This window comes from Macaca mulatta, chromosome 12, assembly GCF_049350105.2.
Source record: "Macaca mulatta isolate MMU2019108-1 chromosome 12, T2T-MMU8v2.0, whole genome shotgun sequence".
Lineage (NCBI taxonomy): Eukaryota > Metazoa > Chordata > Mammalia > Primates > Cercopithecidae > Macaca > Macaca mulatta.
In genome coordinates this window covers 146,703,903-146,730,027 of record NC_133417.1, presented here as the reverse complement: position 1 = coordinate 146,730,027, position 26,125 = coordinate 146,703,903, and the positions used below count along the sequence as shown (strand labels likewise).

Here is a 26,125-nt window from a genome sequence, read left to right as displayed (position 1 = left end):
GTATGTGCCTATAGTCCCAGCTATTCGGGAGGCTGAGGTAGGAGGATTGCTTGAGCCCAGGAGTCTGAAGCTGCAGTGAGCTGTGATCGTGCCACTGTACTTCAGCTTAGGTGACAGAGAAAGACTCAGTCACTCTTCTCGCTCTCTCTCCATATATATATATTTAAATATTAATTTTAAAGGCACACACTTTACATCGTAAAGGCCAGAGCTTACCTTTCATATGGAATTCTCTTCATTCCACTGTCTTTGAAATAATCTACTAGTTGCTTCTGAGTTCTTCCACTGTGAATAAAGATTCAGATTTTTAATAAAGAACAGTAAGTCAGCATTAATTTTAGAGTAAAAGACAAAAGATTTACCCATCCTCTCTCATAAATATACACATATATATTTTATTTTTAAATTTTTTTTCTATTTTATTTTTTTTTGAGACGGAGTCTCAAAAAAAAAATAGGCTGGAGAGCAGTGGTGTGATCTCGACTCACTGCAAGCTCCGCCTCCCAGGTTCACGCCATTCTCCTGCCTCAGCCTCCCAAGTAGCTGGGACTACAGGCGCCCGCCACCATGCCCGGCTAATTTTTTTTTTTTTTTTTGTATTTTTAGTAAGAGACAGGGTTTCACTGTGTTAGCCAGGATGGTTTCGATCTTCTGACCTTGTGATCCGCCCGCCTCGGCCTCCCAAGTGCTGGGATTACAGGCATGAGCCACTGCGCCCGGCCTATATTTTATTTTTTTAAGACCGAGTCTTGCTCTATTGGCCAGGGTGGAGTGTAGTGGCGAGATCTCTGCCTCCTGGGTTTAAGTGATTCTCATGCCTCAGCCTCCCGAGTAGCTGGGATTACAGGTGCCCGCCAACACGTCCAGCTAATTTTTGTATTTTTAGTAGAGATGGGTTTTCACCATGTTGGCCAGGTTGATCTCGAGTTCCTGACCTCAAATGATCCACCCACCTTGGCCTTCCAAAGTGCTGGGATTACAGGTGTGAGCCACTGGGCCTGGCCCACATATATATTTTAAAGTTATACTTTGTAGTAAGCGTAACTGAATTTGTAAGCAAAGTTTTTATTAAACCTATTTTTTTCCCACTATTTTATTTCATATGCTTCCTCTAGTTATTCTTTCACAATACCTCCACTTTGTGTGTAATTCTCTGAAATATTTTATAACATTTCTTTCTTGACTAAGAATTACCTATTTTCTCAGCTTTACAAACCAGTGAGGGGCCCATGCAAGTCATGGCATGGCCCCTACCTGTATCTGAAGGAGGAGCCCCGGCTGAAGAAGACAGCTTTCGCTTTTGGCTTAGGTTGGTCCAAAAGTCTAAAAAAGGTGTGATACTCCACACATATCTTCCAGAAGTTCTTACATTCATCTCTACTACCCAACAAAAATTCTAATGTGTCCTGGTAAGGTCCCTAGAAACAAAACATAAAGGTTAATTAATTCAAGAATGAAGTATTGGACAAGAGAAAGTACATTTAGGAAGCAGATCACACAATAGGGAATTCCAAAATTAAAAATTAGTAAGGATTTTTTTTGAGACAGGATCTTGCTCTGCGCCCAGGCTGGAGTGCAATGGCGTGATCTTGGCTCACTGTAACTTCAATCTCCCAGGCTCAAACAATTCTCCCACCTCAGTCGCTCCCCTCCACCCTCTCAGGAGGGACTACAGGTGCATGACACCAGGCCTAGATGATTTTTGTATTTTTTTGTAGAAAAAGGGTTTTGTCATGTTGGCTAGGCTGGTCTTGAACTCCTGAGCCCAAGCGATCTGCCCACCTCAGCCTCCCAAAGTACTGGGATTACAGGTGTGCACTACTGCACCCAGCCCAGGAAGGATTTTCTAAAAATTGTATACAAAGTCTTCTGGTTCCATTTCCTTAATTAAGAAAAAAGAAACAGTATTTATATTCACAGTAGAAACAGCAGAAAAATTAAGTCACCCACAATCACACAACTATCAACATTCTGAATTATATCTTTGTAAACACTTTTCCCACCTAGCAAAGGATGGCATTTTTCATGCCAGTTGACGTATTTATATGTTATTACTGAATTGTTTCTACATGGTATATATTTTTAAAATCTAGAATGTTTTAGATGTTCAGGACATGCAGTTTTCAGGCCCACAAATATCGCCCTGAAGAAACTGCATTCACTCTCAGTTATTCCTTAGGATAAACTCCTGGAAATGGAACTCTGAGCTCAAAGGCTGCACATCTTTGAACCTGCTGATGTATGTTACCCAGTTACCTTCCACAAAGACTGTAACACTTTGAATCTAACATTTAGTCTTTAAAAAAGTGCTCAGGTATGTAAAGTGTAACTTTGCTAAATGCAGATGCAAACAGTTCTGGGCTTTCACTTATCGCCCTATTCAAGTTAATAGCTGCTTTGGTGAACTTTCCCTATCATCTCAGAATAACTGCAAGAAACTTTTTTTTTTTTTACTCACAGAGTAAAACAGCTTTTACTTGTGTTTTGTATGTGTGCCTGGCATTCCTTCTACTTTCCTTTCATCCACAGAAGAGATATTTGTGCACCAATTAAAGCCACTTTCAAGCCTTCTACCAAAAGCAAACACACTTACATACCGCACGTGAACCCAGTGAGTGACAGAAGCAAACACACTTACATATCGCACGGGAACCCAGTGAGTGACAGAAGCAAACACACTTACATATCGCACGGGAACCCAGTGAGTGACAGAAGCCCCACTACTCAAGTGCCTTGTAAAGGCGAAGGCAAAACTTTTCTTCTGACTGGCCCAAGGGCTGTAAATCTCCCATAACCCAAAACGTGTCTGGGCTGACACAGGCATGGCTCTCTCTTAAGCTTCAAACCCCACGGTAGCTTGGCAAATCTTTTTATTTTCTAACTCCTTTTGTACAACAGAAATGCAGCAACTGGAACATCTTTGAATAACTGGAAGTACTGGGTTTTACCAAATACACTGCACAGGCATTTATTTTTTCCATTTTTACTCATTTCAGTAAATTCACATGTAACTATTACTTTATTAATGAGCAGTCAGTAAAGAAAGGAATATTTACTTCCTGATAATCAATGCGTCTTCAGTTAGAGCTATTCAAAGATCAATTTCTGAATGAAGGACACAAGAGAACACTGGGGCACTCCTCAATTCATTCTGAAGCTCTCAATTGCTGTAGGGCTTTAGATCATTTTGAACACTTTGTTCTTCAGCTTCATTACCTAGAGGACAAAGAGGCTGCCATAACCATGGTTCTCAGCAGCCCCTGGGAGCTTGTCAGATGTGTACCTTCTTGGGTTCATCCCAGACCCACTGAATGTGAAACCCTGGGGTTTTGAGCCAGCAACATGTGAATGACAAGGTTCCTGGGAGAGGTAAGTGTGAGACCAGCTAGGCAGACTGCCCTCAGCCCCTCCAGACCTAAGTCCCGAATCCTGTCCTTGAGTTCTTGTGTGCATTATGCTGAAATGATTTACAACGTAGTTATGTTTTAGCAGAATAAATTATGAGTTAAAAAATGGTCAAAATAGGCTGGGCGTGGTGGCTCACGCCTGTAATCCCAGCACTTTGGGAGGCTAAGGTGGGTGGATCACCTGAGGTCAGGAGTTCAAGACCAGCTTGACCAACATGGAGAAACCCTGTCTCTACTAAAAATACAAAATTAGCCAGGTGTGGTGGTACATGCCTGTAATTACAGCTACTTGGGAGGTTAAGGCAGGAGAATCGCTTGAACCCAGGAGGCGGAGGTTGTGGTGAGCCGAGATCATGCCATTGCACTCCAGCCTGGGCAATAAGAGCGAAACTCTGTCTCAAAACAAAACAAAACAAAACAAAACAAAAAGCTAAAAATAATACTTACATGAACCTCTGGATGAAGTTTGATAAGAAATCTTTTCCTCTTGAAGCTTAGTTTACGGACCTTGGACCAATTGAAAGTGTTGATTTTGGTGGTGCCCTGAAATTCAAGAGACAGATTACATTTGTAATCTAACACATAACCCCTTTCTCATGAAATAGGGAATGCTTAAATTACATCTTTGCCAACACAGTAATCTACTTGGCATTTTACCATTATACCTGAAATGGCTCTGACTTAAAATGTCAATAACTAATCTATCTGTTCTAGAAAGATAATTAATTTTTTTTTTTTTTTTTTTTTTTGAGGCGGAGTCTTGCTCTGTCGCCCAGGCTGGAGTGCAGTGGCCAGATCTCAGCTCACTGCAAGCTCCGCCTCCTGGGTTTACACCATTCTCCTGCCTCAGCCTCCTGAGTAGCTGGGACTACAGGCGCCCGCCACCTCGCCCGGCTAGTTTTTTGTATTTTTAGTAGAGACGGGGTTTCACCGTGTTAGCCAGGATGGTCTTGATCTCCTGACCTCGTGATCCGCCCGTCTCGGCCTCCCAAAGTGCTGGGATTACAGGCTTGAGCCACCGCGCCCGGCCAATTTTTTTTTTTTTGAGAGGGAGTCTTGCTCTGTTGCCCAGACTAGAGTGCAGTGGTGCAATCTCCGCTCACTGCAGCCTCAAACTCCTGGGCTCAAGCAATCATCCTGCCTCAGCCTCTGGAGCAGCTGGGACTACAGACACCAGACACCAATCCTGCCTAATTTTCTATTTTTAATTTTTTTTTGTAGAGATGAGGTCTTGGCTATGTTGTTCAGACTGGTCTCAAACTCAAGGCACATCTGGAACATAAGAACACTGAAAGGTTCAAAGAGATGGAAAAGATGTACTCAACAACTGACCAAAAGAAAGCTGGTGGAGCAATATTATCATCAGATACAATGCATGAGAAAGAGGCCTTACATAATTTAAAAGCAATTCACCAGGAAGATACACTTGGACTTGTATCTCTCCCCATATTGTTTCAAATATTTATAGGAAACAGACAATTAAAAGAAGAAATGGAAAGATTTGTGCTTTTTTTTTTTTTTTGAGACAGAGTCTCACTCTATCACCCAGGCTAGAGTGCAGTGGTATAATCTCCATTCACTGTAACCTCCGCCTCCTGGGTTCAAGCAATTCTCCTGCCTCAGTGTCCTGAGCAGCTGGGACTACAGGTGTGTGCCACCACACCTGGTTAATTTTTGTTTTTTAGTAGAGATGGGGTTTCACCATGTTGGCCAGGCTGGTCTTGAACTCCTGACCTCAGGTGATCCATCCACCTTGGCCTCCCAAAGTGCTGGGATTACAGGCATGACCCACCGCACCTGGCTAATTTTAATTTCTTTGATAAGGTTTTATTGCAAAATTTTAAAATCAGTGTTAATATTATACATTGTTTGAAGTTTGCTCCTGCAAGGAGGGTGGTCTGGAAGGGGCAGTGATAGTGGCTAGGCAGGGCTGGGAGTAGAGTCAGGTTTCTCACTGAAGCTAGAACATAGTGCTAGAGTGTAACAGGAGCAAACGATGGGAATTCCTGGTCTCAGCAGATACAGACACAGATACAAAGGTAAATACAGATATGTGAGGTGAGTGGGTGTATGTACACGTGTATAGCATTGTCTATTGAGAGGGCCAGGAGTGGTGACACCCCACAAAGCAATGGGCACACTGAGTGCATGGATCTTGGTCTCTAAATACCAGTCTTCACTAAAACGGCTGGGCTCTGTGGGGAAATGGCTGACTCCACGGTGAAGCAGGCAAAGTACAAAACAAGGCTGGCATGTCTTATTTTGTAAGAAAGCAAAGAAGTGCTCATAAAATAAAAGGACATATAAGAAGGACATGAGGCTGGGCGCGGTGGCTCAAGCCTGTAATCCCAGCACTTTGGGAGGCCAAGACGGGTGGATCACAAGGTCAGGAGATCAAGACCATCCTGGCTAACATAGTGAAAACCCGTCACTACTAAAAAATACAAAAAACTAGTCGGGCGAGGTGGCGGGCACCTGTAGTCCCAGCTACTCAGGAGGCTGAGGCAGGAGAATGGCGTAAACCCGGAAGGCGGAGCTTGCAGTGAGCTGAGATCCGGCCACTGCACTCCAGCCTGGGCGACGGAGCAAGACTCCGCCTCAAAAAAAAAAAAAAAAAAAAAAAAAAGGACACGAGAGGCAGCTTGAAGAGCCTCCCTTGGGCCAAATGCGGGAAAGTTAAAGATAAAAATAAATAATGAAACCTACAGATTATCAAGTATCAGATTCGAATCTATGAATCCACAGTGACATAAACTAAATAAATGGAGAGGAAACTCTTCCTTGCAGTAGTAGGAAGAACGGGATTTAAAGAGTCATCATCGGGCAACCATCACAGTGATCTAACTAGAAGATGAGTGGGATGAGGTTCGAGATATTTATTTAGTCTCAAAGTATCTCTTCATAAAATACTTAGTTACAAAGGACAAAAAGTAACTTTTCTTTCCTTAAGAGATAAGGAGCCTCAAACTCTTGGGCTCAAGCAATCATCCTGTTTCAGCCTCTGGAGCAGCTGGGACTATGGGCACCTGATACCAATCCTGGCTAATTTTCTATTTTTAATTTTTTTTGTTTAACTGGTTAAAGGCAGATGGGCATCTCAGGAAAAGGCCAGTAGGACCTTTTGTAGAGATGAGGTCTTGCTATGTTGCCCAGGCTGGTCTCAAACACCTGGCCTCAAGTGATCCTCTTGCTTCAGCTTCTGTTGGGACTATAGGCATGAGCCACTATCTAGTCATAAGTAACTTTGTATACAGAAAAGCTGGCAAACATCATCTTGACCAAGTGATCAATGTTACCACCACCACCAATGGGACAGATGGACCCTATGTACTACATGAATCAGGATACATCACCACTCCGGGAGTTTCTCACCTAGGCAGTGAGCCCAGGGTCTGATCCTGAGGAAGCACTGGACAATCCCATATCATAAACATTCTACAAAATGACCGCCCTGTAATCTTCCAAAATGTCAAGGTCATGAAAACCAAGGGAAGAAGAATGTTCCAGATTGCAGAGACCAGAGAGACATAATGCCTGGGTACAGTATTTGCTCCCAGATTGGACCTTCTGTAGTAAATAACACTGGGACAACCAGTTAAAGGCAGATGGGCATCTCAGGTAAAGGCCAGCAGGACCTTTCTGTGCTGTTTGTGTAGCTTTTCTATAAGCTTGAAATGGTTTCAAAATAAAATTTAAAAAACGTCTGAGACACTGCTTGGGAATTTCAGCGACTATACGTTTGATATTACCAACATTTACTCGTCTGCAAACTCAATGTAAGAGGCAGCAAAGTGAGGGACACAGTCCCCTCAGAGACAGCTCCAAAGAAAAAAACAAACCCCTTTAGTCATAAGAAGGAGTAAAACACTGACACATGCGACCACATGAGTGAACCTGGAAACAAGGAAACACTACACACAATAGACATGTTTATATGATCCCATTTATATGAAATACCTAGAATAGGTAAATCCATAGAGGGAATGTCCTGATGGTTGCCTGTTCTGGATATCAGTGGTTGCTGGGGACTAGCGGAGTAACTGCTAAAGAGTATGAGGGTCTCTTTATGGGTTGAAGAAAATGTTCTGAAATTAGATAGTAGTGATGGTCATATAACTGTGTAAGTATCCTAAAACAACTGAACTACATACTTCAACATGGTGAATTTTATGGCATATACATTTTATCTCAATTAAAAAAAAATCCTGAGTGAGATGTTCTCAAAGCCAAGATACAAATGTTAGGGTCTAAATGAGAACTTAAGCTTCCTAGTTCCCAAAATATTGCCCAAACACTAAGTCACTCTAATTTCTACTGAAAGTAAAATATTGAAGGCCAGGTGTGGTGGCTCACGCCTGTGATCCCAGCACTTTGGGAGGCCGAGGTGAGCAGATCACCTGAGGTCAGGAATTTAAAAAAATAAAAAATTAGCTGGACATGGTGGCCGGTGCCTGTAATCCCAGCTACTCAGGAGGCTGAGGCAGGAAAATCGTTTGAACCCAGGAGGTGGAGGATGCAGTGAGCAGAGACTGCGCCACCGTACTCCAGCCTGGGCGACAAAGGGAGACTCCATTTCAAAAAAAAAAAAAAAAAAGTAAAATATTGGAGGATTTTCAACTACATTCTCAAAGTTCCTCTCCTAAATTGTATTCTCAAAAACAAAGCAAAACAAAACATCAACAAAAGGAAACAAAATCCCCACAGCCCCAGCTCTAGGTATTATTTATATAGCTAGGACAGAGTCTAAAAAACCGAGGGCCTAGGCTGGGCATGGTGGCTCATGCCTGTAATCCCAGCACTTTGGGAGGCCGAGGCAGGAGGATCATGAGGTCAGGAGATCAAGACCACCCTGGCTAGCACAGTGAAATCCCGCCTCTACTAAAAATACAAAAAATTAGCTGGATGTGGTGGCACCCGCCTGTAAGTCCCAGCTGCTCGGGAGGCTGAGGTAGGAGAATCGCTTGAACCTGGGAGGCGGAGGGTGCAATAAGCTGAGATCGCACCACTGCACTCCCGCCTGGGCGACAGAGTGAGACTCCGTCTCAAAAAAAAAAAAAAAAAAAAGAGTGAGGGCCTGCCACGGAGGTAAGAGATGAAGCCCTCCCAGGAAGGAGGCTGACAATAGCTCAGAGCCCCCCACATAACTGCTCCAGCTGCTTGTTCAATCCCTTCTGGTCAAAATAAGAAATTTCTACAGCTGTCTTTTGGTATCTGTAGGGAATTGGTGCCAGGACCCTCTACCCTAGTACCCAAATAGTCTCTGATAGAAAATGGTGTAGTATTTGCATAAAACCTATGCACACCCTCTTGTGTACTTTATTTTTATTTTTGTAGAGATGAGGTCTTGCTTTGTTGCTAAGGCTGGTCTCCTGAGCTGTGATTCTCTTGCCTTGACCTTCCTAAGTGCTGGGATTATAGGCTTGAGCTACCATGCTGGGCTTCCTGTATACTTTAATAAAATCATTTCTAGATTACTTATGTACCTAATACAATGTAAATGTCATGTAAATAGTTTTACTGTACTGTGTTAAATTTGTATTTTTTAAAAAATTACATACACACACATGTGTGTGTTTTGAGACAGTTTCACTCTTGTTGCCCAGGCTGGAGTGCAATGGCGCGATCTTGGCTCACTGCAACCTCGGCCTCCTGAATTCAAGCAATTCTCCTGCCTCAGCCACCTGAGTAGCTAGCATTACAGGCACCTGCCACGATACCTGGCTAATTTTTGTATTTTTAGTAGAGAATGGGGTTTCACCATGTTGGCCAGGCTGGTCTCGAACTCCCGACCTCAGGTGATCCACCAGCCTTGGCCTCCCAAAGTGCTGGGATTACAGATGTGAGCTACCGCGCCCAGCCTGTATTGTTTTTTATTGTTTATTTTCCTGTGGATATGGAGGGCCAAGTGTATATCCCAGGGTCTTAACCACTGTCCTTAAAGGAGAAATAAACAGAAAATCCAAGGACAATCACTGCTTTCATCTATTGCACCCTGACTTGACAGACTAAGACAACACTTTTAAAGCTGCCCAGTTAGCTGTCGAATGCTAAAATCTACTGCTTTCATTTTCATATTCACCCAACAATCCAGGGCATATCTGAAAATACCAAATAGACTACAAGACTGGAAACAAACCCAGCCAGCTCAGGGTCACCCACTCCACATCAAGTCTTCTTCCTCAGACAGAACCAGCTGCACCTGTATTGGCTGCCTGTCTGGGATTTACTCTTAGGCGTCTATTCATTAGCCCGTGTTTCTGAAAAGCACGTTGATGACAGCAAGCACATTTTCCACTTTGAAATCTTGCCCCCTCAGCTTCTGTCACCACCAATACCTCACACCTGCCCGTCCCCACACTCTCCTAATTGTTGGTAAATTTTAAATTCAGTATTTATGTTAATGGTCATGTAAGTATTGCTCACACACTCAGCCATGGTGAATTTAACTACATTTTTTATATTATAAAGTAAAGCTTCCTTCTTCAAAATTTCCTTGAGAATCCTAATTGCCTCTTTTCATCTGCTTCATTGGCACGTACCTATCACTAGTTAACACTCTTCCACATGGTCCAGCACAAGAACTGAGTCCCTGGTCTACCCTCTCTCCCGGGGCCCTGCCCTCTGCTCTAGTGTTGGTGGATGCTCTCGGCAGGCAAAGCCTGTGTCTTCCTTTGCCTATCTCGGATGTGGAGCACTCTATTTCCTTCTTTCTCATTTTTAGTTTATTCTCTCCTCTAGTTTTTCCTTACAAAGGGCGAGCAGCAGTCACATTTTTACAAAATCTACATATCTGAAAGAAGCCTTTCTCCGCACAGAAGTCATGTGGGCACAGCACAGAATTCTAGTCTGGAGCCCCCCACACCAAACTGTTCTTAAAAAACTATCGCCAAATGCTCGAGGAAACTGATTTGAGTAATAATAAAACTGCAGTCTCAAAAATAAATAAATAAAGAATTAGTTTGGAAATAATTTCCTTTTAATTTTGGAACTACTGCCTGCCCCATTGCTTTCTAGCTTCCAGTATTGCTACTGAATAGTTTGAGGCCATTTTAAATCACACTTCTTTCTCCCTCCTTCCTGGGAGTTCTTGGGTCTTCTCCACTATTGTCCTTTGTTGGACGGATAGACTGCAAAATTTTTCTCCCATTCTGTAGGGTTGTCTGTTCACTCTGATGATAGTTTCTTTTGCTGTGCATAAACTTTTCAGTTTAATTAAATCTCATTTATCAATTTTTGCTTTTGTTGCAATTGCTTTTGGCATTTTCGTCATGAAATCTTTGGCTGTGCCTATGTCCTGAATGGTATTGCCTAGATTTTCTTCCAGGGTTGTTTTTTTTGTTTTGTTTTGTTTTGTTTTTTGAGACAGGGTCTTACTTCATCGCCCAGACTGGAGTATAGTGGCTTGATCTTGGCTCACTGCAACCTCCGCCTCCCAGGTTCAAGTGGTTCTCCTGCCTCAGTCTATCGAGTAGCTGGGGTTATAGGCACCCACTATCATGCCCAGTTAATTATTATATTAGTAGAGACGGGGCTTCACCACGTTGGTCAGGTTGGTCTTGAACTCCTGACATCAAGAGATCTGCCCCTGTTGGCCTCCCAAAGTGCTGGGATTCAGATGTGAGCCACTGTGCCTGGCCCTCTTCTAGGGTTTTTATAGTTTCTGGTTTTATATTTAGGTATTTTTTTTTGTTTTGAGATGGAATTTCACTCTTGTTGTCCAGGCTGGAGTGCAATGGCATGATCTTGGCTCACTGCAGCCTCCACCTCCTTGGTTCAACTGATTCTCCTGCCTCAGCTTCCTGAGTAGCTGGGATTACAGGTGCCTGCCACCATGCCTGGCTAATTTTTTTTATATTTTCAGTAGAGACAAAGTTTTGCCATGTTGGGCAGGGTGGTTTCAAACTCCTGTCCTCAGGTGATCTGCCTACCTTGGCCTCCCAAAGTGCTGGGATTACAGGCATGAGCCACCACGCCTGGCCTTACCGCCTGGCCTTACATTTAAGTCTTTAATCCATTTTGAGTTAATTTTTGGATATGGTGTAAGGAAGGGGTCCGGTTTCAATTTTCTGCATATGGTTGGCCATCTCTCCCAGCATCATTTATTAAATAGGGAGTCCTTTCCCCATTGCTTTTGTCAGGTTTGTCAAAGATCACATGGTTGTAGGTGGTCTTATTTCTGAGTTCTCTGTTCTGTTTAATTGGTCTATGTGTCTGTTCTTGTACCAGTGCCATGTTGTTTTGGTTACTGTAGCCTCATAGTACAGTTTAAAATTGGGTAGTGTGATGCCTCCTGCTTTGCTCTTTGTGCTTAGAACTGTCTTGGCTATTCAGGCTCTATTTTAGTTCCATATGAATTCTAAAATAGTTTTTTCTGGCTGAGTGCAGTGGCTCAGGCCTGTAATCCCAGCACTTTGGGAGGCCGAGGTGGGTGGATCACAAGGTCAAGAGATCGAGACCATCCTGGCCAAGATGGTGAAACCCCATCTCTACTAAAAATACACAAAATTAGCCGGGCATGATGGCAGGCACCTGTAGTCCCAGCTACTTGAGAGGCTGAGGCAGGAGAATCACCTGAACCTGGGAGGCAGAGGTTGCAGTGAGCCGAGATTGTGCCACTGCACTCCAGCCTGGTGACAGAGTGAGACTCCGTCTCAAAAAAAAAAGTTTTTTCTAACTCTGTGAAGAATATCAATGGTAGTTTAATGGGAATGGCATTGAATTGATAAATTACTTTGGGCAGTATGGCCATTTTCATGATATTGATTCTTCCTATTCATGAGCATGGAATACTTCTCCATCTGTTTGTGCCCTCTCTGATTTCTTTGAGCAGTGGAATATAGTTCTCCTTGAAGAGGTCCTTCACATCCCTTGTTAGCTGTATTCCTAGGTATTTTCTTCTTTTTCTGGCAACTGTGGATAGGAGGTCATTCATAATTTGGCTGATTGCCTTTTATTGGTGTATAAGAATGCTTGTGATTTTTGCACATTGATTTTGTATCCTGAGACTTTGCTGAAGTTGCTTATCAGCTTAAGAAGCTGTGGGCCAGGTGCAGTGGCTCATGCCTGTAATCCCAGCACTTTGGGAGGCTAAGGTGGGCAGATCACAAGGTCAGGAGTTTGAGACCAGTCTGGCCAACATGGTGAAACCCCGTCTCTACTAAAAGTATAAAAATTAGCTGGGTGTGGTGGCGGGCGCCTGTAATCCCAGCTACTCAGGAGGCTGAGGCAGGAGAATAGCTTGAACCCGGGAGGTAGGGGGTTGCAGTGAGCCAAGATCGCATCACTGCATTCCAGCTTGAGTGACAGGGTAAGACTCCATGTCAAAAAAAAAAAAAAAGTTTTTGGGCTGAGATGATGGGGTTTTCTGGATACAGGATCATGTCATCTACAAAGAAAGATAAATTTGACTTCCTCTTTTCCTTTTTGAATGTCCTTTATTTCCTTCTCTTTACTGATTGCCCTGGCCAGAACTTTCAATATCATGTTGAGTAAGAGTGGTGAAAGAGGGCATCCTTGTCTTGTGTCAGTTTTTAAGGGGAATGCTTCCAGCTTTTGCCCATTCAATATGATACTGGCTGTGGGTTTGTCATATATAGCTCTTATTATTTTGAGGTATGCTCCTTCGATACCTAGTTTTTAACATAAAGAAACACTAAATTTTATCGAAGGCCTTGTCTGCATCTGTTGACATAACTATGTGGTTTTTGTCTTTATTCTGTTTATGTGATCAATCACATTTATTGATTTGTGTATGTTGAACCAACCTTGCATTCTGGGGATGAAGCCAACTTGGTCATAGTGGATAAGCTTTTTGATATGCCTCTGAATTCAGTTTTCCAGTATTTTATTCAGGATTTTTGTATCAATGTTCATTAAGGATACTGGCCTGAAGTTTTCCTTTTTTGCTGTATCTCTGCCAGGTTTTGGTATCAGGATGATGCTGGCCTCATAAAACGAGTTAGGGAGGAGTCCCTCCTTTTCAGTTTTTTTTGAATAGTTTCAGTAGAAATTGTACCAGCTCCTGGCCAGGTGTGGTGGCTCATGCCTGAAATTCCCAGCGCTTTGGGAGGCCGAGGTGGGCAGATCACCCGAGGCTGGGAGTTCGAGAGCAGCCTGACCAACATGGAGAAACCCTGTCTCTACTAAAAACACAAAATTAGCTGGGTGTGGTGGCACATGCCTATAATCCCAGCTACTTGGAAGGCCGAGGCAGGAGAATTGCTTGAACCCTGGAGGCGGAGGTTGTGGTGAGCCATAATTGTGCCATTGCACTCCAGCCTGGGCAACAAGAATGAAACTTCATTTCAAAAAAAAAAAAAAAAAAAAAAAAAAGGAGAAATTATACCAGCTCTTCTTTGTACCTCTGGTCGAATTCAGCTGTGAATCCATCTGGTCCTGGGCTACCTTTTTTCTTTTTTTTTTGCTTGGTAGGCTATTTTCTACTGCCTCAATTTCAGAACTCATTATTGGTCTATTCAGGGATTCAATTTCTTCTTGGTTCAGTCTTGGGAGGGTGTATGTGTCCAGGAATTTATCTTTTTAGATTTTCCAGTTTATGTGCATAGAGGTGTTCATAGTAGTCTCTGATAATCGTTTGTATTTCTGTGGGGTCAGTGGTGATAGTCCCCTATCATTTCAGATTGTTCATTTGATTATTCTCTATTATCTTCTTTATTAGTCTAGCTAGCGGTCTATTTTATTAATTTTTCCAAAAAACCAGCTCCTGGATTTGATTTTTTGAAGGGTTTTTTTTGTGTCTCTATCTCTTCAGTTCAGCTCTGATCTTGGCTATTTCTTGTCTTCTGTTAGATTTGGGGTTCGTTTGCTCTTGATTCTCTAGTTCTTTTAATTGAGATGTTAGGTTGTGAACCTGAGATCTTTCTAGCTTTTTGATGTGGGCATTTAGTGCTATAAATTTCCCTCTTAACACTGCTTTAGCTGCGTTAAGAGATTCTGATAAGTTATCTCTTTGTTCTCATTAGTTTCAAATAACTTCTTGATTTCTACCTTAATTTCATTATTTACCCAAGAGTCATTCAGGAGCAGGTTGTTCAATTTCCATATGGTTGTGTGGTTCTCAGTGAATGTTTAAATCTTGAGTTCTAATTTGATTGTGCTGTGGTGTAAGAGACTGTTTGTTATTATTTCAGTTCTTATGCATTTGCTGAGGAGTGTTTTGCTTCCGATTATGTGATCGGTTTTAGAGAAAGTGCCATGTGGTGATGAGAAGAATGTACATTTTGTTGTTTTTGGGTGTAGAGTTCTGTAGCTATCTATAAGGTCACTTGATCCAGGGCTGAGTTCAGGTCCTGAATATTTTTGTTAACTTTCTGTCTTGATCTGTCTAATACTGTCAGTGGGGTGTTAAAGTCTCCTACTATTATTGTGTGGGAGTCTAAGTCTCTTTGCAGACCTCTAAGAACTTGCTTTATGAATCTAGGGGCTCCTGTATTGGGTGCATATATATTTAGGATAATTAGCTCTTCTTGCTGAACCCTTTACCATTATATAATCCCCTTCTTTGTCTTTTAAAATCTTTATTGCTTTAAAGTCTGTTTTGTCAGAAACTAGGATTGCAAGCCTTGTTTTTTTCTGTTTTCCATTCGCTTGGCAAATTTTATTCTATCTCTTTATTTTAAACCTATGTGTGTCTTTGCACATGAGACGGGTCTCTTGAAGACAGCACACCCAAAGGTCTTGGCTCTTTATCCAGCTTGTCATTCTGTGTCTTTTAATTGGGGCATTTAGCCCATTTACATTTAAGGTTAATATTATTACCTGTGAATTTCATCCTGTCATCAAGGTGCTAGCTGGTTATTTTGCAGACTTGTTTATGTGGTTGCTTTACAGTGTCACCGGTCTATGTATTTCAGTGTGTTTTTGCAGTGGCTGGTGACAGTTTTTCCTTTCTGTATTTAGTGCTTCCTTTAGGAGCTCTTGCAAGGCAGGTCTGGTGGTGATGAATTCCCTAAGCATTTGCTTGTCTGAAAAGAATCTTATATCTGTTTTGCTTATGAAGTTTAGTTTGGCCAGATATGAAATTCTGGGTTGGAATTTTTTTCCTAAGAATGTTGAATATTGGCCCCCAATCTCTTCTGGCTTGTAGGGTTTCTGCTGAGAGGTCCCCTGTTAGTCTGAAGGGATTCCCTTTGTAGGTGACCTGGCCTTTCTCTCTGGCTGCCTTTAATATTTTTTCTTTCATTTCAACCTTGGAGAATCTGATGATTATATGTCTTGGGGTAGATCTTCTTGTGGAGTATCTTATTGGAGTTCTCTGCATTTCCTGCATGTGAATATTAGCCTGTCTTGTTAGGTTGGGGAAATTCTCCTGGATGATATCCTGAAGTATGTCTTCCAACTTGGTTCCACTCTCCCTGTCTTTTTTGGGTAACCCAATTAGTTGTAGGTTTGGTCTCTTCACATAATCCCATATTTCTTGGAGGTTTTGTCATTCCTTTTCCTTCTTTTGTCTCTATTCTTGTCTGCCTATTTCAGAAAGATAGTCTTAAATGCTCTGAGATTCTTTCCTCTGCTTGGCCTATTCTGCTATTGATACTTGTGATTGCAATGTGAGGCTCTCATGTTGTGTTTTTCAGCTCCATCAGGTTGGTTATGTTTCTCTCAAAACTGGCTATAAGCTCCTGTGTTGTTTTATCACAGTCCTTAGCTTCTTTGCATTGGGTTACAACATGCTCCTTTAGCTCAGCAAAGTTCATTATTACCCACCTTCCGAAGCCTGCTTCTGTCAATAACGCCATCTCTGCCTCAGCCCATTTCTATTTCTCCCTTGCTGGAGAGGTGTTGTGGTCATTTGGAGGAGAAGAGGCACTTTAACTTTTTGAGTGTTCAGCATTTTTCGTGTTGATTTTCTCATCTCTGTGGGTTTATCAAACTTTGATCTTTGAGGTTGCTGACTTTTGAATGGGGTTTTTATGTGGTTTTTTTGGTTCATGTTGTTGTTTTCTGTTTTTTTTTTCTTTTTTTTTTTTTTTTTTTGATATAGGGTCTCACTTTGTCACCCAGGGTGGAGTGCAGTGGCACAATCTCAGCTCACTACAACCTCTGCCACACAGATTCAAGCAGTTTTCCCTCCTCAGCCTGCCACCATGCCTGGCTTTTTTTTTTTTTTTTTTTTTGTATTATTAGTAGAGATGGGGTTTCACCACGTTGGCCAGGCTGGTCCTGAACTCCTGACCTCAGGGGATTTGTTTCAGCCTCCCACAGTGCTGGGATTACAGGTATTTGTTTTTTGAGACAGTCTCACTCTGCTGACCAGTGTGGAGTGCAGTGATGCGATCTCAGCTCACTGCAACCTCTGCCTCCCCGGGTTCAAGTGATTCTCCTGTCTCAGCCTCCTAAATAGCTGGGACTACAGGTGCCCACCACTACATTCAGCTAATTTTTGTATTTTTTGTAGAGATGGGATTTCACCATGTTGGCCAGGCTGGTCTTGAACTCCTGACCTCAAGTGATCCACCCACCTCAGCCTCCCAAAGTGCTGGGATTACAGGTGTGAGCCATCACACCTGGCCTGTTATTTTTCTTTTACTAGTCAGGCCACTCTACCACAGGGCCTCTGAGGTTTGCTGGGAGTCTGGAGCAGACCCTAGATGCCTTGGTTTTTCCTGTACCTGGAGGTATCACCAGCAAAGTCTGTGAAACAGAAAAGATGGCAGCCAGCTTCCTCCTCTAAAAGCTTTGTGCCAGGAGGGTACTGACTTGTTGCTGGCCCAAATGCACCTGTAGGGGGTGGCTCACCCAGTCAGGAGGAACAGGGTCAGGGACCCACTTAAAGCAGCAGCCTGGCTGCTTTTTGCAGAGTAGGTATGCTGCATTTGGGGGAACTCTTCCTTATCCAGACTGTTTATATTCTCCAAAGCCAGCAGGCTGAAATGGCTGAGTCAACTGAACTACAGAGATGGTGGCCACCCCGCTCCCCCCCAGGAACTCGGATCCATCTCAGGCAGATTTCCAGCCTGCTGCTGTTGGCTGGCTAGAATTCCAAGCCAGTGGGTCTTAACTTGTGAGGTGCTGTGGAAGTGGGCCTCACAGAATGACACTGCTTGGCTCCCTGGATTCAGCCCTCTTCCTAGGGATTTGTACAAACAGATTTCCCACCTTGCTGGGGGTCCTGGGGCTGAAGTGTGTGAAACTCCTGGGTCTCTGTGTGTGACTCAGTGGCTGCTCTGCTGAGACTGAACACAACTCTGTGTACTGGACCCCAGGCCCTAGTGGCATGGCTCATGAGGGGATCTCCTGATTGTGGGTTGCAAAGATCTGCGGGAGAAGTGTGGTTTCCCGGGCGAGGTTGCACAATCACTCACCATTTCCCTTGCCTGGGGGTGGGGTTCCTTTGGCTCCACGCTGCTCCTGGGTGGGCCATTAACCCCAACCCTCGCTTTTCTTCATCCTCTGTGGGTTGAGTTGTTTGCCTAGTTAGTTCCAGTGCGAGAACCTGAATATTTCAGTTGAAGGTGAATTCACTCACCCCTTTTCTTTCCTCTTTGTGAGTGGCGTGGACCTCAGCTGCTTCTAAACAGCCATCTTGGATCCTCCTATATTACAATTTTAAATATCTGCACTTAGAACTGAGGCTGCCACACCTCTGCGGATGATGGAGACGAAATTGTAGAGCCCAAGGTCTGCTGGGGTTGGGTTCCTATTGTTGCATGTGGGGCCAGGCTGAAAACCTGCTAAAAAGTAGCAGAACATCTGCCAGCACAACTCTGCAGGACAAAGAGGCTTGATGACCCCTGCCTGGCGTGCAGACCAGGTAGGCGACACGGGGTGGGGATGGACTGGGGCAGCCTATATTTTAATTTGCAAATGTTTTTATGTTCTCCATTTGTTTCTGTCATGGCATCCTGTTCGTTTCAGAGACGCAGTGTTTCATTTCTGTGAAGGTTTTGTGAAAATGTAATACGGTGATATATTCACAAGGCTCAAATTCTGAAGGTTCAAAAATGAGTCCATAGTGCAAGTCTCCCTCTCAGCATTGTTCTAAAGCCTGCCAGTTTGGCCACCCTTCCTTGGGGCCATTAATGTCACCAGTTCATTTTATAGTGTGGAATATAGTGCACATATAATTTTCTCTCTTTTCCCCACAAGCAGTAGCTACCATATAGAGTTTTGAATCTTTTCTCCAGGTAATGATGGATCTTGAAGGATGTCTCATTATTGGGATATAAAGAGCTGCTTCCTTGTTTGTACAGTTGCCCAATATTCTGTTCACATGGATGTACCACCATTTATTTAGCTGGCTTTTATTTATTTACTTATTTAGGTGCCCAGGCTGGTGTGTAGTGGCACGATCTTGGCTCACTGTAGCCTCGACCTCCTGGGCTCAGGTGATTCTCCCACCTCAGCCTCCTGAGTAGCTGGGACTACAGGTACATGCCACTACACCCAGTGAATTTTTGGTATTTTTAGTAGAGATGAGGTTTCACCATGTTGCTCCAGCTGGTTTCAAACTCCTGGACTCAAGCAATGTGCCAATCTGCCCACCTTAGCCTCCCAAAGTGCTGAGATTACAGGTGTGAACCACTGTGCCAGGCTATTTAACTGGCTTTCCAATGGTTAATTCACAAAATTTTACTATCACAAACAAGGCTGATATAAAAAATTACAAGATAACATTTTACATTTCTGAGGAAGGAGCATTCCTATTTCTCCTGAGCATGAACTGGGAGCCCTTCCTGGGGCTCCCGGGACACGCTGGCTTGCACTGTAACTTTGCTACTGCAGGCTGTGAGATTTCAGCCTTCCCTACTCTGCAGTCAGGTCCCACTCACTGTGTCATTTCCCAGCTTCCAAACATTGCTGCTATCCCTCATCTTTCATGGGCTGTTTTCCCATTCTTTGTTCTTATGGATTTAAATGTTTAAAAAATGCCTTCACTGTCATTGTGTTCAGGGTTTTCAGGGAATAAAAATAAATACATATATTCAGTCTGCTATCTTCAATCTGAAGTTTCTAATCCCTTGCTTTTACAACTTCTTTTTTTTTTTTTTTTGAGACGGAGTCTCGCTTTGTCGCCCAGGCTGGAGTGCAGTGGCCGGATCTCAGCTCACTGCAAGCTCCGCCTCCCGGGTTTACGCCATTCTCCTGCCTCAGCCTCCCGAGTAGCTGGGACTACAGGCGCCCGCCACCTCGCCCGGCTAGTTTTTTGTATTTTTAGTAGAGACGGGGTTTCACCATGTTAGCCAGGATGGTCTCGATCTCCTGACCTTGTGATCCGCCCGTCTCGGCCTCCCAAAGTGCTGGGATTACAGGCTTGAGCCACCGCGCCCGGCCTCTACAACTTCTTTAGGTTGTATTATTTGTTTTTTTTCCGGAAATGTGACAATGGCTCAGTTTGGATGTGAGGTTTTCATCTCTGTGCAATGGGGGTACACTCATCAGCAGATGTAGGCAGGGGATGCTCAGACCCTCCACCTGAAGGCATAGATTGCTAAGGTTGGTCTCTATCATGGACTTTTACTGTTCTCTAATCACATTTAGTATGAAATGTAACACAATATTCTAAATTCAAAATTAATTTTTTTTTTCTGACAGGAAATTGAAACTTGATGGCTAGGTTAAAAAAAAAAATAAGGAAAAGAAAACAATAATAAACATGGCTTGATGAGGGAGGTCTGAATCAGACCAAGCTCTTTTTGATAGTCACAGGTTAAAACAAGCCCATAAAAAAACAGCAGGTCACACAGGCAATGGGCTCCCAGACTGCAACAGTGACAATTCCCACAACATTCAGCATCGAGGAGACCTTTTCAGGATTACCATAGTCTATCAGAGGTGCAAAATTTTACAAGGGCCAGTGACTGGAGTGCCCCCAAAAGGAGGGGCCCAGACAAGTTGGAAATATTTAGTCTGGGTGCAAGAGGACGTAGGGAGCCCCAACAAGAGTTTTCAGATATGTGAAGGGCCTGAATAAGAAGAAAAGCTCCTTCTAGTTGGCACCAGCAGTCACACTTAAGCTTCTTGGACATCACAATCCCCAGCACACACACACATGACCACAAATGGAACTGAGCAGGCCGTGCTCACCATTGATGTAATTATTTACCTATGCATCACAACTAATACAAACACCTCAGAAGACAACACTGACTCTTATCACAAGCAATCCCTCTGCTATTTCCTACTCTATTCTAGTTTGTTTACTTCAATGATTACTGTGACCCACTCTAAAGTGTTCACAGTCCAGCATAGATCACACCCACAGCACAGAGACTGCTCCACTGGAAAAAAAACAGGTTGTGTTTTAGGATTCTAAGGGGGTAGGTGGAATCCCAGGAGGGAATGGGAAGTCCCAGAGGCAGTGGGCAGCCCTGGTGGGGCAGGAGGCAGTGGGGAATCCAGGGAGGCGGGAGGCAGTCCCAGGAAGCAGTGGGCTCCATGATATGGAGGATATTCACACCTGTGTCAGAGAAGGACAAAAGAATAATTTCCCCACTGAGTAAGAGGTTGGATTGGATGATATGCAAAGCCCCTCTTCCAAATCGAGGACCTTACTCATCAGGACAAAAATTTACCAACATCTATAAGAACAAACCTCACCAGGTTGCAGAATACCTCCCCTGCCCTGTTCTCACCCCTCCCTTCCCCACTGGCCTACCTGAAACACGAGTACACCCATGTGGGAAACCGCCAGGTGAATCTTGGTTCCTTCCCTGTCAGAAGCCATGTGAAATCTGATGCCATACATTTCCAACTTTCGAGCAATTTCGAGCACCTGGAAATCCGACTCAGCAGGTGTCTGGCCCCTGTAATGAAAAACAGGAGAACCACAAACTACAAACACTTGATTTCTGAAAGAGCCAAAATGCACCATGGAAGTGATCAGGAAAACTAACAATGAAGGCTTTACATGTCTAGAGGACAGATCGTTCACTGTCTGTATGTTTACCCACTACAAAAACACTATACCATATGTGCAGACCAAAGACATCCTCAGTTTTCTTCTATTCTGTAACTACTTTGGAACGGGTAGAATGCTTTCTTTGCGTACACTAGCTACTCAGCCTTACATCTGCTCTATAGTGACAAGGTTATACACGAACACTACTGGCAGAGACAAATTTTAAATCAGAAGAAATACCACAAAGGGCCGGGCACAGTGGCCGACGCCTGTAATCCCAGCACCTTGGGAGGCCGAGGTGGGTGGATCACCTGAGGTCAGGAGTTCGAGACCAGCCTGGACAACACGGTGAAACCCTGTCTCTACTAAAAATACAAAAATTAGCCAGGCACGGTGGTGGAGTTTGCAGTGAGCTGAGATCATGCAACTGCACTTCAGAATGGGTGACAGAGCGAGACTCCATATCAAATAATAATAACAATAATAATAAAATAAAATGAAAAAGAAAGAAAATGAGTGTGATGAGATAGTAGTGTTATCTACAGTATTTCTTTTCTTTCTTCTTTTTTTTTTTTTTTTTTTGATGAAGTCTCACTCTGCAGCTCAGGCTGGAGTGTAATGGTGCAATCTCGGCTCACTGCAACCTCTGCCTCCCAGGTTCAAGTGGATTCTCCTGCCTCAGCCTCCGGAGTAGCTGTGATGACAGGCGTGAGCCACCACGCCCAGCTAACTTTTTGTATTTTTAGTAGAGACAGGGTTTGTCATGTTGGCCGGGCTGGTCTCAAACTCCTGACCTCAGGTGATCCGCCCACCTTGGCCTCCCAAAGTGCTGGGATTACGGGCATGAGCCACTGCGCCCGGCCAACTCCTTTTCATTTTAAAAAATATTTTTTACTATCTGAAACATTTGTGTCTTGTAAACCTGTTTTATCACTCACTCACTCACTCGCTCGCTCGCTCGCTCACTCATTTAGAGACAGGGTCTCGCTCTGTTGCCCAGGCTGGAGTGTAGTGGCATAATCTTGGCTCACTGCAAGCTCCACCTCCCAGGCTCAAGCGATCCTTCCACCTCAGTCTCCCAAGTAGCTGAGACCACCGGCACACACCACCACAGTTGGCTAATTTTTTGTAGAGACAGGATTCTGTCATGTTGCCCAGGGTGGTCTTGAACTCCTGGACTCAAAACCAGTTGGCCTCTCAAAGTGTTGGGATTACAGGCGTGAGCCACTGTGCCTGGCTTTTTTCTGCAGTTTCAAAGATCTAAAAGCAATGTGATACAGTCAAGAAAAGCACTTCTTTAATATCCTATTCAGTGATTATAAAGGTGTTTTCAGTGGATCACTGAAGAACCATTAGAATCACAAGACAATGTAAAAATTGTATAATAATTAAAATAAAGGTACAATATTGTCGTAAAAACTCTAAAGAACTATTAAAAGAAATCAGATGTGCAATGAAGCTGTGATGATTGTGATAGACAAACTCTCAAATTAACACAGTGAAGGCCTATGATGTGGAGCAGAGCTTCCTGATTCCTGGCTTATCTGGGAAGAGCTCAACTGTATTCCCGTATGAAGCAGACCACATGACTCACCCTTCTCTTACTGGTTTTGTAGGGTTTTTAGCAGATACATGTGCACATGTAAGCACACACACACGCAGAGACACACGCACATGTTCAAGTACACATAACCACAGTATACAACGTACACAGGAACACACATCAACACACAGGAACATAGGAGCCACACACAGACACACAATGCATGCATAGGAACACATATAACACACATGCACATACGACCACACAGCCACACATGTATACACAGAACACACCCAGACACACACACACAGAACTACCCTGAGGGTCCAGTTCTTTCTTCCACAAGCAGGCTTCTCAACATAAGTGCCCCAAAATGTTGTCACTGTCTCCTCACTGTACTTTCAGTGTACTTGAACCTAGAATTCACCCTCAACACTCACTGAAAATGCTGAAGGTGATGCATTGCCACACTGCCAAGCTCAGAAACCTGCTCCTGTGCCTACCTCCCCAGGCCTGGTAGTCTCCACACAAGGGGCTGTGGCCACTATCCTAAAACATGCTCTCTTGGCACCTGTGCCCTTCCATGCCTCTGGCTGCTGAAGGCTCCTGTGGGTGCCTCCTCCTGCACTCGGCCTCTCAAATGTCAGTTCTTCAGGCGTTCATCCTGGGCTCTTCTCCCTTTCTGACCTGTATCTGTCCTCTGCCTAGCTGATTTCACCCATTGCACAGGTTAACCTGGCCTATGTGCTGACAACACTCTCCCCAGCATCCCAAACCCACCCATCCACCATCCACTAGGGACTGTCCTTCAGGCTGGACAGTTCACAGCACAATGCTCAGTTCTCCCTTCCTCATGTCCAGCCCCTGCTGTGTGTCTCAGCAGGGAGAGACTGTCCCTAACCTTAGGAACACAGACTGAACCAGTGACCGTTTCCTGCTGGGATGGCACATAACACTAGGAGAGGGCCCTTGGCTCCATGGGTCAAGGTCTGGATGTGACAATCAGAATAGCTATACCTTCCTCGCTACCAGCCAGAATAATGGCAACACTTGAAAGAGGCAAAGCCAAGGGTACCCGGGAGAACAGAGCAGGAGCTCTACCCGCACTGCCCTGCATGGAGGCCTCCTCAAGGTCAGATCAGGTGAATGGAGGAGAAGCAATGACTTACGCACACAAGATGCCCCACACCGTCATGTCTGAGAGGGAACTCTGCACGCACGGTCTCACCGTACGTACGATGGGGTAAAACCGTGCATGCCATGAGACGGATTTGAGGATTACACACAAATGCTTGTAAGAGCTGTCCGTAATTGCCACCATGGCCTCTCCAGTATTAGTTGGCACTTCCACCTCCAGCCCTTGAACCCAACGTGTCCATGCCACGCTGGAACCTCCCTCTCTTCCCTCCCTTCCCAGGCTGGTGCTTTGCTTGGAATGCTTCCTTCCTGGCTCTGCCCGCCTAGGTCCTCCCACGAGTCTCCTTGAGCCTCGCCTCAGCCTTCTTTCAGCTCATAGTGTATGAGCTATGCTCCTGCTACACTGCACACATTCTCATCTGCAGCAATGGATTTGTATATCTCATGACTGCCATGCTGTTGGGCACACACAAGGCACTCCCCTGCACACACAAGAGATCCTCCACACTGGGAGTGGTGAGGTGCACGAAATGCACACCATCTTACAGGGTAAGGTAAAATCTGTACGGGTAGGCATCTCAGTCTGTGCTGTTCAAACCAACTCCCCAGTGCTGACAGCAGTGGTGGATGCATCGTTGGCACTCATACTCTGAAGGTGTGAAAGGGCAGCTGCCAGCAAGTCCCAGTAGAGCCTTAACGACACACATGAACATACATGATCTGACAAACCTGCATCTCAAAAGGACGTGTCACAAAGGCAAGGTTAAGTCCTCCTGACTCACTTTCACCAGCTGAGTGCTCCCCTTTGGTGACTAAAGCTCCCACCCACCTGGGCCAGAGCCCACAGCGCTTTCCCATACTGTTCTTCCATCCTTTTCCCCTTAGCTAGCACTCTTTCTCTAGGTCTCTACGACTTCCATCCAGAAAAACCCACCAGTGTCAAGTCTCAGAGAAATCAAAACAAGACGAGATGAAGGACATGGGTGCCAGGTGATTCCCAACGCCCTGACACAGGCCGACACTGTCAGCCTCACAGTTCCCCCCCTCCTCCACAGCACAGTGTCTTCCTCGCAGAGGACTCTTCCTGCCAGGCTGCAGAGACACCGCAGCAGCTGAGACCCCCACAACAGCCACCCCATCCTGCTCAGTAGCATCCTCCTCCCCTAGGCCCTGATGTCTTTTTCAGTACCATTTTTTTTTTTGAGACGGAGTCTCGCTCTGTTGCCAGGCTGGAGTGTGCAGTGGTGCGATCTTGTCGCACTGCAACCTCCACCTCCTGGGTCCAAGCGATTCTCCTGCCTCAGCCTCCCGAGTAGCTGGGATTACAGGCGCCTTCCATTAGCTCGGCTAATTTTTTTGTATTTTTAGTAGAGATGGGGTTTCACTATGTTGGCCAGACTGGTCTCAAACTCCTGACCTCAGGCAATCTACCTGCCTCAGCCTCCCAAGGTGCTGGGATAACAGGCGTGAGCCACCATGCCCAGCTTCTTTCAGCACCTTCTAAAGCAGCACATCATGCAGGTGTGAAGGTGCTTCAGACCAGGGCTGCAGCTTCTATGTGTCTGCCAAGCTGTCTATGGCGGCAGCTGCACATCCTGAGGCTGGGAGCAATGGTCCTTATGTTAGAATCTTGCAAAAGTCACGACAACAGTCCTTTCTCGTTACACGCTCTTTAGTCATTACTGTGGTGACAATGTGTCGATAGACAATTGTGATGACTTACACGTGCTTCTGATGGAATTCTAGTATCTTCTCAAGGCAGTGCTGCTGGCCAGGCAAATACTCGTTGGCTTTGAGGTGCTCTCGGTCCAGCATTTCATCGTAATCTCCTATTTCCGCTGAGATAGGATAAAAGTCAGTAATTCTAATGTTTAAATAAACTACAAGCATTTGTACATGTCACTGCATACATTAAAAGTAAAAAAAAAAAATTATCCCAAATTTGTAGCAAAATAATACATCCCTAAAAAAGCAAGATTTTGTATTTTATTTTTCCAAATATTTTATGCTGTTAAAAGGCAAATATAATGGGAAGTGAAGAGGATTTCTTGAAGAACAAAGGCCTGATGAGTACCTCCAGGGAGGCAAACATTGAATGATGAGTTTAATGTGTTTATTATTATTTTGACACAAGGTCTCGTTCTGTTGCCCAGGCTGGAGTGCAATGTGCGATCACCA

General features: G+C 44.3%; 1 protein-coding gene across 10 annotated transcripts in view; it reads right to left on the bottom strand.

The window, feature by feature from the left end:
* The window catches only part of FARP2 (FERM, ARH/RhoGEF and pleckstrin domain protein 2), a 148,544-nt gene that overhangs the window by 58,452 nt on the left and 63,967 nt on the right, over positions 1–26,125 (bottom strand). For all 10 annotated transcript variants that reach the window (XR_013402291.1, XR_013402294.1, XR_013402292.1 and 7 more), the window contains 5 exons: positions 25,671–25,785; positions 21,025–21,172; positions 3,855–3,950; positions 1,255–1,418; positions 217–285 (listed from right to left, as the gene is read on the bottom strand). Coding sequence is in view for 7 of the 10 variants with exons in the window: in XM_077958136.1 (XP_077814262.1) it covers positions 217–285; positions 1,255–1,418; positions 3,855–3,950; positions 21,025–21,172; positions 25,671–25,785 (592 nt within the window). In the remaining 3 variants the exon portion in view is untranslated. The remainder of the gene's footprint in view (positions 1–216; positions 286–1,254; positions 1,419–3,854; positions 3,951–21,024; positions 21,173–25,670; positions 25,786–26,125) is intronic.